At 39.6% G+C, this 17,130-nt stretch overlaps 1 protein-coding gene and 1 non-coding gene across 6 annotated transcripts in view; one reads left to right on the top strand and one right to left on the bottom strand.

Annotated features, from left to right (window-relative positions):
* Window positions 1-13,251, top strand: part of IHO1 (interactor of HORMAD1 1) — a 91,412-nt gene extending 78,161 nt beyond the window's left edge. For all 5 annotated transcript variants that reach the window (XM_077129336.1, XM_077129334.1, XM_077129333.1 and 2 more), the window contains 2 exons: window positions 10,855-10,958; window positions 11,263-13,251. In XM_077129336.1, the coding sequence (XP_076985451.1) occupies window positions 10,855-10,958; window positions 11,263-12,423 (1,265 nt within the window). In that variant the 3' untranslated portion in view covers window positions 12,424-13,251. The remainder of the gene's footprint in view (window positions 1-10,854; window positions 10,959-11,262) is intronic.
* On the bottom strand, window positions 2,330-2,432 carry LOC143658120 (U6 spliceosomal RNA). Its single transcript, XR_013163144.1, has one exon. It is a non-coding gene; the product is annotated as a U6 spliceosomal RNA (small nuclear RNA).
* Window positions 13,252-17,130: the final 3,879 nt, after the last annotated feature.

Below are 17,130 nucleotides of genomic sequence, written 5' to 3'. Positions count from 1 at the left end.
TAAGCTGGGGGCCTATTTTTAGTAGTCAGAATTTGTTAATTAGTTCCACAATTGGCGTTTGATTGTGCCCAGTCCCTGCTGCTGGTAAAGTCCTTTCCTTTCCCTTCTGGGAAGCGGCCTGTGGGGGAGGGGTGCTGGCCGCCACAGCTTTGGGAACTCACAGTTTTGAGGGGTGCTCACAGCCGGTCCAACTGGTCCAGATTGGGGTACGCTGTGAGTCCGGTCACTATCGTGGCTCTGGGAGCTCTTCTGTACTGTTTCTGGTTATTTAGTAGTTGTTCTGGAGGACAAACTAAAATGTGCACGTTGTTAAGCCGCCATCTTGACCTGATCGAGTGTATTTCTAATTTGGTCTACTGTATCTTTCATTTCTGTGAGATCTCCCATTTTTCTAATTAATCTCCTGAACTCTTCTTTATGCTTTTCTAGTGTCCTCCTGGTATCCTTTACTTCTTCATAAATATCCTTGAGTAGTTGTTCCATATTCTGTATCCCTGCTGGAATTTTTTTTTTTTTTTTTTTTTTTTTTTTGGTGTGTGTGGGGGTACTGGAATTCTGATTTGGTCATTCTGCTGGGCCATTTCTGCTTGGATCTTCATGTGCTTTGTGATTTCCCATTGTGTTCACGGCGTGTAATTATTTTAATATGGTTCTTTTGCTAGTTGGTTTCCTTCACTCATCTAAGGTTTTGAATTTACTTGGTTTTGTATTGAAGGTTTGCACGTGGTTTGTCAGTTATTCCCTGCCAAATCAAGGTCCAGATCTCATGTAGTGGATACAATTCAGCTTGAGTTTCTACTAGAAGTTAGGCTGGCATGAGAGTGGGTTCTTCATGTAGAAGACCACCATGTAGAAGACCCAGGCTTGACTAGATACTTCAGATTCTGAAGGGAAACTCTATTCTCTTCTTTATCACTATTAAAAATCTCAGCTCTACCATGTTTCTTGAAGATGATTGTATAATGATATAGCTTTCACAATGTGACTGAGTGATTGTGAAAACCTTGTGTCTGATGCTCCTTCTATCTACCTTATCAACAGACGAGTAAAACATATGGAATAAAAATAAATAATAGGGGGAACAAATGTTAAAATAAATTTAGTTTGAAGTGCTGGTGATCAGTGAAAGGGAGGGGTAAGGGGTATGGTATGTATGAATTTTTTTCTGTTGTCTTTTTTTTTTTTCTGAATAGATGCAAATGTTCCAAGAAATGATCATGATGATGAATATGCAACTATGTGATGATATTGTGAATTACTGATTATATATGTAGAACGGAATGATCAAAAGTTAGGAATGTTTGGGTTTGGTGTTTTGGTATTTAAAAAAAAATTAATTAAAAAAAAAACCCCAGCTCTACATGAGTCATCATCTTTGTTTTCCACAGACATCATAGTTCTTGCAGAAATAGCTGAATTTATTTTTTCTTAAGGCAAAGTTTGGAATTGCACAGCTCTCTGTACTCCCAGTGCAGATCCCTAGTACCAGTTCTCAGTTATTATCATAAATGTATATTTTTAGAGACATTGTAGATTTACAGAAAAATCATGCAGATAATACACAGTTCCCATATACTTCCTCCCCATTATTTAAATATACTTCCTCCCCATTATTTAACACCATGCATTAGTGTGGTACATTTGGTACAATTGCTGAAAGAATATTATAATTGTGCTATTAAATTAGTTTATGGTTTACATTAGGGTTCCCTGTTTTATGTTTTTATAAAATTTTTATTCTAGTAACATATATACAACCTAAAATTTCCCCTTGAAACTGCATTCAAATATATAATTTGGTGCAGTTAATCACAATCACAATGTTGTGTTACCATTACCACAATCCATCACCAAAACTTTTTCATCAACCAAATAGAAATTTAAGAATTTATGCACAATTTAAGAATTAACTCCCCATTTTCTACTCCCACCCTGGCCCCTGGTAACCTGAATCTAATTTCTGACTCTTTGAATTTGTTTATTTATTAATAAAATTTGTTTTGTTTTGTTTTTAATTTTTTTATTATCACAATTTTTTTTCTTTTTTGTGAAAAGTAACATATACGAAAAAGCAATAAATTTCAAAGCATATTTGTGAAAAGTAACATATACGAAAAAACAATAAATTTCAAAGCACATTGTAATAGTTAGTTGTAGAACAGATTTCAGATTTTAGTATGGGTTACAATTCCACAATTTTAGGTTTTTATTTTAGCGGCTCCAAGACACTAGAGACTAAAAGAAATATCAATACAATGATTCAGCAATCATACTCACTTGTTAAATCCCACCTTCTGTGTATAACTCCACCATCACCTTTGATCTTTCTAAAAATATGGAACACTTCATGAATTTGTGTGCCATCCTTGTGTAGGGGCCATGCTAATCTTCCCTCATTCCAATTTTAGTATATGTGCTGCTGAAGCAAGCACTGATAAAATATTTAAATGAGAAATATGGATCGAAATTGGAAGTAATGGGCTCAATATAAATGCTCCTATAAAGGAGAAAGCCCCAAACATGTCTCCCCAAGGACAAGGATAAAATGTGTGGAACCACAGATGGCTGCTTCCTGAACTAGAATCCAGAATTAAACACTGCTTGCCTTCCTTAGCCTCTGCTTTCATAGGGGTCGTAATGTCCACTATTGCTAAGAAACATTACTGTTCAGGAACTCTTCTAGGAAAAGATAATTACATTTGCTCTTTACTGCAAATATCTATATGGATGTTTGAAAAATATGTGACTAATGAACATCCCTTTTAAGTTTAGGAGCAGTAATCTACTACCTGAGACATAAGTAAACAGCCTCATTCTATTTAGTAACATGTGGAATTTAACTTGTATTCAGGTTGAAAAATAGAAGAAAATTTGTTTTCTAAAGAAATTCTTACTGTTGTTTTAAATTGTAGTAAAATACGTAAAACATAAAATTCAACATTTCTTATTTATTTTTTTTGCAAGACCACACTGGCTTGATTTCTTTCTTACCTCAGAACCTTTGCACCTACTGTTTCCTCTACCTGGAATGATCTTTCCCAATGTTTGTAGGACTACTTCTGTTTTATCTTTCTGATTTCACCTTACATATCTCCTTATCTGATGACAATATCTACAGTAGGTTCCACCCAACTCACTTATTTTATCATAATCCCTATCAAAGCACTTATCACAATTTGCATTTATTTATGTGTTTGTTTAGTTGCTTGTTGCTATTTTTTCCCCTCTCCTATACTGCTAAATTCATGTAGGTATAATGATATGTTCAAAATTGTTTCCCATGCTCATAGCACCATGTCTGATAGTAAATTTTTACATAACTGTGAACCTCCAATTAATATGTTCAAATACACTGGGAATTCATTCTGTCTCATTTTCTCATTAAAAATGTTCTATCTTGGGCGGGCCGCGGTGGCTCAGCGGGCAAGAGTGCTTGCCTGCCGTGCCGGAGGACCCCGGTTCGATTCCCGGCCCCAGCCCATGTAAAAAACAAACAAACAAACAAAATATAATAAAAACAAGAAAATGTTTAAAAAATGTTTCCCTTTCTTCCTTCCTTCCTTCCTTCTCTGTCTTTCCTTCCCTTCCTCCCTCTCTCAAAAAAAAAAAAAAAAAAAATGTTCTATCTAGAGCACTTGGTCTTCCATTTCTAGTTTAGGCAGGTTGTTCTTTAGGTCTGTGGCATAGACATTATTCTGGTTCCTAGTCCTAGAACTTCTTTTCAGCATCATGTTAGATTCTTTTGTTTTCTGGACTTTGTTTACACTTGTGTTTTGGTGACACGTTTTCCAGTAGCTTTCTGCAAAAAGATATATGGGAGGTAATTTTTGTGATACATTGAATGTTGAAAAATGTCTTCTGTCTCCACATGGGTATAAAATTTTAAGTTAGAAATACTTTGCCTTCAGAATTTCTAAGTCATTGCTGCATTGTCTTCTGGTTCCAGTTTGGCTGTTAAGATGTCAGATGCCGTCTAATTCTTAATCCTTTATATGGTTTTCTGAGAATCAACTGTAAAGTACCAACAAACTATTAAGATAATTTTCAGTAAGGTAGCGCAAAGTATTATTAGAACATATGATGAAAGAAGATATCCCATTTATAAAGCCAACATGGAAGATAGAATAGCCAAGAATAACTTAAGGACATACAACTTATCCATCCTTCATAGCTTTTGAGTTTTATGTCTTACTTGGAAAGATCTTCCCTACTATAAGATTACAATTTCATCTATGTTTATCTTCTGTTTTATGGTTTACTTGATTATACTAAAATAGTTAACCTAGAATTTATATTAGTAAATCTAAAATATGAGCCTTTTTTCTTTTTCTTTTTTTAACAAAACTTTATTTTTATTTTTTATTAATTTTTTAATTTTTTCAAAAAATATGACAACAAACACAAACATTCTTAACATATGATCACTCCGTTCTACATATATAATCAGTAATTCACAATATCATCACATAGTTGCATATTCATCATCATGATCATTTCTTAGAACATTTGCATCAATTCAGAAAAAAGAAATAAAAAGATAACAGAAAAAATTTTTTACATACCATACCCCTTACCTCTCCCTTTCATTGATCACCAGCATTTCAAACTAAATTTATTTTAACATTTGTTCCCCCTATTATTTATTTTTATTCCATATGTTTTACTTGTCTGTTGATAAGGTAGATAAAAGGAGCATCAGACACAAGGTTTTCACAATCACACAGTCACATTGTGAAAGCTCTATCATTATACAATCATCTTCAAGAAACATGGCTACTGGAACACAGCTCTACATTTTCAGGCAGTTCCCACCAGCCTCTCCATTTCATCTCAACTAACAAGGTGATATCCATTTAATGCATAAGAATAACCTCCAGGATAACCTCTTGACTCTGTTTGGAATCTCTCAGCCATTGACACTGTATTTTGTCTCATTTCTCTCTTCTCCCTTTTGGTCGAGAAGGTTTCCTCAATCCCTCGATGCTGAGCCCCAGCTCATTCTAGGATTTCTGTCCCACGTTGCCAGGAAGGTCCACATCCCTGGGAGTCATGCCCCATGTAGACAGGGGGAGTGCTGTGAGTTTGCTTGTTGTGTTGGCTGGAGAGAGAGGCCACATCTGAGCAACAAAAGAGATTCTCTTGGGGGTGACTCTTAGGCCTAATTTTAAATAGACTTGACCTATCCTTTGTGGGGTTAAATTTCATGTGAACAAACCTCAAGATTGGGGACTCAGCCTATTGCTTTGGTTGTCCCTACTGCTTGAGAGAATATCAAGAATTCTCCACTTGGGAAAGCTGAATTTCCCCCTTTCTTACCATTCCCCCAAGGGGACTTTGCAAATACTTTTTTACTCACTCTTCAAATCATTCTCGAATACAATGTGAGACTTTTTAAGAAGAGAATTATGTTTTATTTTAAAGAGAAACTCTGAATGAAATCAGATTGACTGAAAAAGAACCTTTACTTATAAACTCATATATTTATATGTATTTATATTATTATGTATTTATATTATTTATATATATATATTTCTATACTTTTGCATAATTTTTCTGTAAACCTACAACTGCTATAAAAAATTAAAAAAATAGATATAGGTGATGGATGCACAATATTGGGTAACTAATGCCGTTAAAATGTACACTTGAAAATGGTTAAAATGGTAAATTAAGTTATGTATATCTTACCATATTAGATAACTACAGAGAAAGAACATACTCAAAATTATTTGACAAATTCTATGAAAATTAATAAATATGAGAAAAATAGTTTATTAAAAAAGAACCTTTGTGTATCTAGGTACCATGTGGTTAATCCCTGCTCTTTGCTGATAAGAGAAGATAAAAGAGAATAGTTAGACTCTAGAGAACTAATCAAAGAACCCATTAGGGTGGTTCAGTGGTAGAATGCTCAAATGGCAGGAGAACCGTGTTCAATTCCCAGACCATGCAATGCTCCTCCCTCCCCCAAAAAAGAACCCATTAGCTAATCAAATTGAGGCAAGTTGTTAAGTAATACTAAATTTGAATTTATTGTCCTATTCTTCCTGAGCACCAGATGTCCACTGGTTTTCCTTCCATTTATTGTGAAGAGTTAAGCACTCTCTTGTTGCAAAATAATTTTTTACCCATCTAAAATGAAAAACTTAATTTTTGTCAAGAATCTTGAAATGTGCTTTAGTTATAAAAAGACAATATATACATATGGTGTATGATTCTTGATTATTTGTGAATTTTACTTACTATGCATTTAAGATGATCTGAACTTATGATCGTTTCCCTACACTTTCCCTCTTAAAATTCAGCTTTATTCTCCAAAATAGAAAAAGTCATAAAAAGGGTTTTGAGATGGCTATTACAATTCTTTGTCCTTTTCTGCAGGAATTTGAAAGAAGCCTGAATAGGAAGTAAAAGAACTTCAGATCAGTTCTAAACTAAGCCATATTGTAGAGCTTTGATTTTTTTAAATTATGAAATATAACATATATACAAAAAAACAATAAATTTCCAAGTACGTTTTAACAAGTAGTTAATAGAACATATTTCAAAGTTTGGTATGGATTACAGTTCCATGATTTTTCATTTTTTCTTCTAGCTGCTCCAAAACACTGGAGACCAACAGAAATACCAATATAATGATTTCACAGTCATACTCATTTGTTAAATCCTATCTTTTCTATTATTCTCCTCCTTTTCTTTCGATAACATATATACACAAGGCAATAAATTTCAAAGCACATCACAATTATTAGTTGTAGAATAGGTTTCAGAGTTTGGTATGGGTTACAATTCCACAATTTTAGGTTTTTATTTCTAGCTGCTCTAAGGTACTGGAGGCTGAAAGAAATATCAATATAATGATTCAGCACTCATACTCATTTGTTAAACCCGACCTTCTCTGTATAATTCCACCATCACCTTTGATCTTTCTCCCCTCTTTAGAGGTATTTGGGCTATGTCCATTCTAACTTTTTCATGTTGGAAGGGGCTGTCGATAATATGGGTTAGGGGGATGAAACTAGTTCATGTTCTGGAAAGGCTGGCTTTTCTGCATTTCAGGACTTATCTGGTCCAGGGACCCCTCTGGAGGTTGTAAGTTTTGGAAAGTTACCCTAGTGCATGGAACCTTTGTAGAATCTTATATAATGCCCTAGGTATTCTTTTCGGTAGATGGGAATGGTTTGGTTGGGGTTTGGTAGGTTATATTAGGTAGGCAATGTCTAACTGAAGCATGCGTGAGAGTTACCTCCAGTATAGCCTCTTGACTCTGTTTGAACTCTCTCAGCCACTGATACCTTATTTATTACACTTCTTTTCCCCCTTTTTTCAGGATGGTATTTTTGATCCCATAGTACCAGGGCCAGGTTTATCCCTGGATGTCATATCCTATGTAGTGGGGAGAGTAATGATTTCACTTGCAGAGTTGGGCTTAGAGAGAGAGAGAGGCCACATCTGAGCAACAAAAGAGATCCTCTGGAGGTGACTTTTAGGCATACCTATACCTGCAAAAGCTTCACAAGAGCAAGCCTCAAGATCAAGGGCTTGGCCTATTGATTTGGGGGTCGCTAATTTGGCACAGTATCTGGAGTTTTGCTGGTGATAAAGTTTAATAGCTCCATAATTTTTCTTCCGTCCTTCAAGGGACTTTGCCAATAATTTTTGACTATCTGCTTAATATACTCTGGGATATATCCAGGCATTACATGCAGCTATACAGGATTAAAGGCCCTTATTCTTATTCTGGACTCTGTGTGTTTGGATTGTTTAAATGATCTATGCAGACAGGTTGAGTTACGTGCTGCAGAAAATTTAAGTTCTGGACATAATAAAACTTTCTTCCTTTGGTCTCAAAGAGTAGGTCAAGTTCTAAAATACAGGCAATGTGTTCCTTACCCCTGTATTCTGAGTTACATTAATCCAGATCCAATTGGCTTCATTCTTATTTCTAAATACCAGGTTATACATATATAAAACAGTCCCTCAGAATCCAGAAATAATAATTACCACTCTGGATTAAATGTGACTGCTATAAAAGCTTACAATTTAAGCCTCAATTTTCTAATAAGTATTTTCTAAATGAGATTATACAATATTTGCTTTTTTGTTGCTGGCTTATTGTGCCTCACCAAATGTCCCACAGGTTCATTCACATCGTTGCATGCCTCACAACTTCATTCTTTTATGTAGCAGCACTGTGTTCGATTATATGTTTACACCATCATTCACCAATCTACTTCTCAGTCAGTGCATTTTTCAGCCAACTCCATCTACTGAACCTTTGTATAATGTCCAAAGTCAGCGCTCTGAATTTTAGATAATTTCATTGTTCCCGAGAGACAGATATCTGCGCCAGTTTGGAAGGATTATGTACCCTAGAAAAGCCATGTTTTAATCCTGATCCATCTTGTGGAGGCAACTGTTTCATTTAATCCCTATTTGGTACTTTAGGTTGGAAACTTGATTATTTCCACAGAGGTGTGACACACCCAATTGTGGGTATTAACCTTTGATAAGAGGGAGATGTGACTCTACCCATTCCAAATAGGTCTTGATTATTTTACTGGTATCCCTTAAAAGAAACATTTTGGAGAAAGCTTTAGAGCCACAGAGAGCCACAAAAACTACAGATCCCACACAGCCAGAGACCTTTGGAGATGAAGAAGGAATACACCCCCAGGGAAGCTTCATGAAACAAGAAGCCTGGAGAGAAAGCTAGCAGATGCTGCCATATTCACCATGTTCCTTTCCAGTTGCAAGAGAAACCCTGAACTTCATCAGCCTTTCTTGAGTGGCACTTGTTGGTGCCTTAATTTGTACATTTTTATAGATTTGCTTTAATTTCTATATTTTCATTGCCTTAGAACTGTAAACTTGTAACTTATTGAATTCCCGTTTTTAAAAGCCATTAAGTTCCATATCACATTCTTGGCAGCTTGCAAACTAGAGCAATAGCCAATAAACACACCCTCACCAAATAGAAAATCCAAACCTCCCCTTAACTCTTGTCCCTCTCCCCACCCCCATTATGTACCCCTGGTATTGCTGCAGTACTGTTGAAGTTTTCCTGTTAAACATAACCCATAGCATGCAATAGTAGTTTTTCCCCATACCCCTCTATTATTTGCTCTTTGTACAAGGTCGATACCTTTGCAGTAGTTCATACAAGAACTTATTTATATTTGTAGTGTTAATCAGTGGGACACATGGGTCTATACAACTCTTTTCAATCACGTTCACCTTCAATATGGTAATATTACTTATAGACCCACTAGTGAACCACCTTCACCTCTATCTATTCCCCTACGATTCTGTTCGCCCATCTCAAGCTTCTGTGTATCTCTATGTACCCTGGCTTTGATATTTTTAATAGGATTGTGGTAGGGTTTTAGGTTAATTGTCTTATAAATGTCTATCCAGTTTGTCCCTAAGCCATGACTGAATAATCTTTTTTTCCACCGATTTGAAATCGCTGCTTTCATTTGGATCATTTCTGTCTCTGTTCTGTTCTTATAGCTGGTCTTTCCCTCTCCAGTTTATCATTCACATTGCAGGGTGACATGATGAAAAGCTATATCTTTTTATCTGCTTAACTGTGTCAGCAAATAAAGTCTTAGAATCAAGTCCATAAATCTTGACAAAGTATGAGGCTTCCACTCAGGCCATCCTGCCTCTCACTTCAGCCACACTAACCTCAGGTTCTTCTTTGGGGAACATGCTCTTTCTTCTGTTGGTAATAGTTCTTTCCCCCATGGGTTAGGGAACTCAATTACTCATCTCCCAATATTGGGCTAGGTCTGCCTTTTAGTAGGCACTTTCCATATCTATAAATAGTTATTTGTGTAATTACTCATTAACTACCTATTTTCTCTTATAGACTGTAATTTCAAGATGGTTTTATCTGTCTTGATAACTGTTATACCCAAAGCACCTGGTCCAGTGCCTGACATATAGTAGAATCTCATTAAATATTTGTTGCAAAAATGTAAATGACTTCACATAACTCATAGTCTAGCAAGAGAACTACAGTAAATAATTGCACTATAACTGTATATATGTAACTGTATATATGTATATCTCCCCATGCAAAAGAGGGAAATCAGTATCAGTCCTGATACAGTTGGCACCTCACTAAGTTCATTAGGGCCCAAGAGATAGATAAGTGACCCAGCAGTTACCATGGAGGATGATAAATAATAGTAGCACAGACATACAGTGCCACCAGCAGAGAGAAGGGCACTCAGACTAGACAGGAAATGGTATTTTCTGAGGAAATGACAGCTAAGAATTAAGGAATTATTTGGACTAAGGCAGTGGTTGTGGGAAAGGATGGGGTGACAGAGACCAAAGCAGGAATACCCCAGGCTGAGGAAACTGCATGTGCAAAGGCCAAAGGTGAAAGAGAGACTGTTCAGGAAACAGTCTGGCTGGAGCCCAGAGACAAGGAAGACAGTGGGTAAGGTGAAATGATCCTGGAGAAGCCAGACATCCTGGGTCTTGCTGCCAATTCAAAGATATGAAGTAGGTTCAGTGACCGGTGGGATGCTATTGAAGGTTCAAGTGAAGGTTTCAGAAGGGATATGATCATATCCACTTTCTAGAAAGACCCCTCTGATGACAGGGCTGAAAAGGAAGGCAAAGCAGGCGTTGGTACTGTCATTGGACAACAGATGCTTAGTGTCTCCAGGAGGGAGGAGGGGAAGAACCCACCCTGCTCTGGTTCCTCCTCCCTGCAGGGCTGCTCTGGCTCAGGTAGTTCACACAGGGGTGCAGCTCCTCCCATTCCACTGCTGTGGGCTGGAGAGGTGGGGCATCCTATAGTCTTCATGAGGTGAATTGTCACTATTATGTATTTAGTACAAGAGACTGCACGGGCCCAGAGTGACCTGGTGTTTGAGGCAGTGCAAGACAAAGGCAGCATGGAGCAGGCCATCCTCGAGATGCAGAAAACCTTTGAAGTTGTAAGTATAGTCCATGACCCCTTTCTTCGAGTTTATTTTTTACTTTGTCATTATGACTCTGAGAGTGCAACCTTTAAAGTTGTACATTTTTAGCCAAGACAGAGGTCAACACAGGCCCCTTGGTGACTTCAGCATAGAGACCAGCCTACTACAATGTAGGTCCCAGGGGTGCTGCTTCAGACTGCAGCTGTGCTTTTACCTTTAGGTGCTAGCAGGGGTAGTGTACACTTTGGTTTGTTGACACCTTTAATTGTGCATTCTGAGTTTCACCATCACTTTCCTCTTTCTTACTGCCTCTCCCCAGAGACAAGCAGAGTTTGTAGAAATGAAATCTAACCTGAAGCACCTTGAAGTCTTAGTTGCCCAGCAGAGCAAGGACTTAGAACAGCTGTGTGAGCATCTAGGCCAGATGAATGTGCCCACTGTCCTAGCAGGGCTGAAGAGATTGACTTCAGAACCTCAGATACCCAGACATGTGAAAGATAGCACTTCCCAGACCTCACCAGCTCTGACCCAGGGCCTCAACTTCACCAGGCAGGAAAAATCTGCCTTGGTGGAGCCAGTTATGTGGCAGGCCCAGGCTCTCCCTGATGCTTGGAATCCTAGCACAGGCTTCCTGGAGCCTAGAGAATTTGGTATCTGGAGTGAGGAAGCAAAGGGTAATGCTGTCCAAGAAGATGCCACACTGCCAGCGGCTGGGTCCTGTAAAGGAAATGGGCATGCAAAGGACGAGGAGGTGCAGGCTGACTGCAAACATTGGCATCTTACTAAAACAGGACCTGAGAACCATGGCTCCATCCCAGGCCATCAGGTTCCTGGTGACAGGGACCTGGTCTCCCAGGGAACCTCAAAGCTCTTGTCCCTGGAGTTAAACAACTTTGCAACCAGTATTAAGAATCCTGGCCAAGAATATCAAGCCAAAGATGTACTTTCATGTGATTCATGTGAACAAAGATTGGTGGCTGAACTGAAAGGCAGGACTGTAGAAAGAGGGAAAAAAGGCAAGAGGCAGCAGCCTAGGAAAGGCCGCCGAGGCAGGTTACTAGTCAGGAAGCAACAACAAACCCTAAGCAAAGCCTGTACTTTCAATTCCAAAAATCAGAGTCCTCCACCTCCAGTTTCTGGCCCACAAAGGCTGCTCTCGGGGCAGCAGGAACCTCTTGCATATCCCTTGCATCTGCAAGGCCCTAGTAGCTCCAGGAATCTTGCAAAGCCAAGCTGCCCCACTCTGGGAGGGGCGATCACATCCAGTAAGACAGCAAGAACAGTGCAAAGGAGCCTCTTACAGGTTGATGAGCACTCTTCGCAAGACAACAACTTGCTTTCCAGCAGCTCCCGAGGGGACCACCAGATGAGCTGGTTCAGTGACCTCAACCTTCTAAGTTCAGAGTCCCCTTTATACAAGGAGCCAGGGAAGAATCTGCTCTATGATCTGGCTTTTGATAGCAGTGATGATGACTTCTGATCATCCCACAGTGATGTCCTTGATCTCAGTTGGATGACAAACTGCAGAACACTTGGGCTGGCCAAGAACAGAAAGCCCCTACAGCCTACTTGGGACTCTCAGGGTCAGAGTCCCCACTGGGGTGCGGTTGGTTGGTGGGGGACATACCTTGCAATCTGGGTGCCAGGTGCTGCCCACAATAAGGGCCTTACAGGGTAAGTGCATCCTTATTTATTAGAATGAAGAGTGTAAAGTTGGTGGTGAAGAGAGCTGAGACAGCCACCTGGTGGTGAGGCATCGGGAAGAGGTGGCAGTGCTTGATGAAAGGGGAGCTGGCTTTCTTATGGAATATTGTGTAGCAGAATTGTTCTCACAAAGATGCCACTATGACAGCACAATTTCTGAAATAAGATCTCTTCAGAATATTCCCTACACATAACTAATATCTTTCTAGGCTTTGAGATTTTTTTTGTTCATTAGTCTTATCTAGTTATGCTACCAGAACTTTTGCACTTTTGGGTCAATGGACACATTACAGAGCACACTAAGACAGTCTCCTTATGAATAGAAAATTTGAGAGTGTTTAAGCTGCCAAGAAGGAGAGATAACATGCACCAAACAAATGTCCAGAGCACTACTGGTCACGGGCCACCTGACTCCATTTATCTTTGCTATTTTTTCCCCATCCTGCTTTTTAGTCACTCGTTTAAAGCTAAAGATAGCATCTGTATGCCCTGTGCTATTTCTGAGGAGCAATGGACTTAAAAGAGACTTTGGCTTTCCATTTGTATCTTGCTGAAGATTTTGAACATTTGTAACATGTATTTCTTTTGTAATAAAAAATAAAGATAAAACATTTAAATGTATATATTTTCTTTCATTAAGTTTATTTAACTGATCTCTCATCAATTTAAGAAATCAAATTGATAAGATATATACCATCTGTTTTAGTTTGCCAAAGCTGTCAGAATGCAAAACACCAGAGATGGATTGGCTTTTAATAAAAGGGGATTTATTTAGTCAAAAACATATAATTCTTCAGAGGAAAGACAGCTAACTTTCATCTGAGTTTCTCTCTTACATGGGGAGGCACAGGGTGATCTCTGCTGGCCTTCTCTCCAGGCTTCTGGGTTCCAACAACTTTCCCTGGGGTGCTTGCTTTCTGCATCTCCATAGACCTGGGCTGAGCTGCAAGTGCTGAGATGAGGTATGCTATGCTGCGTTGACCTCCCTCATTTAAACATCCAGACAATGAAATCAAATATCATTCACTGCAGCAGGCACTCCCTCTAGCCGACCGCAAATGTAATCAGTGACAGATGAGCTTCACATGCCTTCGGCTCATGTCCACAGCGACTGAACTAGGCACTTTCACCTGGCCGAGTTGCCAGATGAACCTAACCTAACTACCTGAACCTAACTACCACACCATCTTTTCTATTCCCTAGGCTTCTCACAATATGAATTTGAAGAAATACCCTACTCAAAAAACTTTGCTTTTTTTTCTTTCTTTTCTTTACTGTATGAAAGTGAAAATCCTCATGGGATAGAAGACTTCAAGAATTTGCCCAGTTCCAAGCCAGTACAGCCATTGATACTGCAGCCTCTGAGTGAACCATTATAAAAAGGGATAGGGGGCAGACAACGGTGGCTCAGTGGCAGAGTTCTTGCCTGCCATGCTGGAGACCTGGGTTCAATTCCTGGAGCCTGCCCATGCCAAAAAGAAAAAAAAAAAAAAGGTGGGGGGGGAGGGATAGGAATAGTTCTTGATTTCTTCTTATTTTTACATTCTTTTTTCTTAGGGGGTATGTGCATCCCATAAAAGTCCGGAGGGATTGAATATGTCTGCAACACCTTTGGGTAGGGATGTGAGGTACCAGCCTAAATTGTTCTCAATCTCATTTCCAGATAAAGGGCCTCCTCTGGCCTTTAGCTAGGCACCACTGGCAATTCCAACAACCTTCTTTCAGCCTACTGAAGTTCAGACTTTGGATCTGCTTCAGGTTGCCCTTGCCTGTCCATTCCTTATTGGGACTCACTGGATGTCTGCTCATTGTGCCCTCTGCTGGTTCCACCAGTTCCCCTCCTGCTTTTCATTGTGCAAAGAAGGCATATGAGGAAGGAGCCCTGACATGCAAAGGGTTCCTTTCAGCCCTTCTCAGCCTGCCAAAAGGGCTGATCACAGGTGCCAGTCAAGCTGTTAGAATGAGGGTTGTGAGCCAGAGGGATCTGTATCTTAAAATCTTTTATTACTCTAAATTGAAAATTTTAGTATTTGGTCACAGTTTAATTCAAAGTTTGAAATTCTGTTGAGGGAATTCCATCAGCATTTATGACTGTGGCCTTCTCATTGATTTTGAAATGCTGAAGTAGGATCCTTCATTCTTTTTATTATGCAGTGAGTTATGAAGTCTTATATTTCTTCAGAAGTAATTTTGTGTAATGAAGCCAAAGGTCAGCATTCCATGAGCTGGGCATTTTGGTAGAAAGATCTATAAACTTATCTTCTAACTAGGCTGGGGTAATTAAATTTCACTGCTGTTTCCAGCAATCATCAGGGAAGGATATTGTGTTTCTATTTTATTTCTAAGATTTTTTTTCCCCCAACTACTGTGTTCCTGCCAGATTTGGTAAGCGTGACACAGCCCAGGCATGTCCCCAAAGCATGCAATGTTTTTGGCTCTCGGGATGCTGCTGGAGCTGTATGTGGCTACACAGGGGCAGGTGTGGTGGGAGGTCCGTGGGCCAGGGACCCAGACAGCTGCCCAGGTGCTCTTCCCTTTGATCCAACTCGAGCTACAGTCTGAGGATGGAAATAAAGCTGACTTCAGCATCTAATGGTCTTGGCATTCAAGTATCAATTTAAATGTCCCCTCTACAGAGAGGCCTTTTCTGACCCGCCCCTCTTCTGAAAGAGCCCACCTTATTTACCACCCCTCCCCTTGTCCTGTTTTAACTTTCTCATAACGTTTCATCTATAACTATTAATTTATATACTTGTATTTCACCTGCCTTGCCCAGTGGAATATAAACACCAGAAGAAGGAGCAGTTATATATATGTTCCTGCTTTGTAACCCCAGCATGCAGAAAAAAGTCCAACACACTTGATAAATATTTGTTGAGGGCAGGGATTGCTAACTTATTATCCAACCAGCTCCTTACAGTCCTGTCCTAAAAGTAAGCCCTTTCTAGTATCCCTTTGCAACTTCTCTTTTTTTGTGTATATTGCTTCAGAAGTTCCAAAGGGCTCCAGATGAAGGGATATCTTGCATGATGCTTACTTCTCACACCCAGGCCAGCTCCTGAGCACTCCTCTCCTACCTACAGGCCCCACAGACTAATAGCCTCTCTGTCTCCATAATAGATAGCTGCTTCCTGTAAGTGTTATAGACAGTTTTGAAATTTTTTTTGTCAGACCTTAGGCCAAAATCAGGCATTTCTCAACAGGCCTGGGACAGAGTCCTTCCCTACTGGGGCTGGGAGCCATTAAAACTAGATTCCCTAAGTAAAACTTTGTTTCCTCTGTAAATATTTAGCATAACCTAAAATACTAATGTTCTCCAACAACTTCAGTGAGAAATCAAATTGCCAGAGCCTCAGATTATTTTGGGATAACAGAGCCTTTTCAGTGATTACAATCAGGCACAATAGTTTCCCAAGGCCTCCTTTTGTTTTCATGCCTCTTTCACTTGTCTTCACTGCCTTATTAAATGTCTTGTGACTCTGGTACCAGCTGAGCTCCTGACTGGCCATTCAGAAGGAAGATTGGCCCCTTTTACAAATCCTCTCTGATATTCTTTGAATAGTCATAGCTCACAGTCCCTCCAGAGGCAGGATGGTTTTGCTGCACTATCAGCACATTTTTGGGTGCAAAGGTGGGAGGTGTAGGCCCCTGGGTTATCTACCTGCTTCCTCCTGGTCTCCTGGTCCCCTTAGAGTCTGCCTGGGGAAGGTAATGGAGTGTCCAGAATTCCAAGGAATCAGAGCAGGTGGGTAGGAATGGAAGGAGGGGTCACCCTGAGTCCCAGAGATGAGAAGGCAGGTCCCAGTGCCTGCTTGTACTGTTTCGTGTCTCAGAGGCAGAGGTATGCTCAGCAGAAGTGCCCCAACAGCACCTGGTAAGAGTTCAGAGTCTAGAACTAAACCAAATAGACCCCTGTGGCTAGTCAGGCATCTGGGCCCTCGGGTGTGAGGAACATTGTAATGTGGATGGGGCTGAGAACAGGATCACTGTTTTCAGCCCATAACAATTCCTCTTGAACTAGTCCTTTTGAAAGAATTGTTGCTTCTCTCCTAGGCCTCGGATGTAGCTTTCGGTTTCTTGCTGGACCTTCATTCTGCCGTTCTCATCCCTCTCCTTGTTCCTGTCCCTGCCATTCTTATCCCACTCCTTGTTCCTGTTCCTTCTTCCTCAGCCTTCCCTTCCAGCCTCTGGCTTTTCTCCCCCAGCCTCTCCTAGGATCTTTACAGGTTAGCTTTCACCTTAAGTATTATTTTTAAAGTCTACTGCCTACAGAGCTAGTGTCTAGTGTCTTTGGCATTAACATTGGTGGAATGCAACTATAGAACCTGGAAACTTCTTACAGAGATGGATGGGCCCAACTTCTCACATGCCCTGTGCTACAGCTTAAATTTGCAGTTTGAAGCTAGCAGGTTCCAAAATGCCTATTTATTCCTGAAGCTGCCTTGTTTCTATTTTGATTCTGTGGATCCAAATTACAGTTGGG

Source organism: Tamandua tetradactyla, chromosome 15 (assembly GCF_023851605.1).
Source record: "Tamandua tetradactyla isolate mTamTet1 chromosome 15, mTamTet1.pri, whole genome shotgun sequence".
In the NCBI taxonomy this organism is placed as follows: domain Eukaryota; kingdom Metazoa; phylum Chordata; class Mammalia; order Pilosa; family Myrmecophagidae; genus Tamandua; species Tamandua tetradactyla.
The sequence above is the reverse complement of the archived record's forward strand: the minus strand, read 5'-3'. Positions and strand labels throughout refer to the sequence as shown.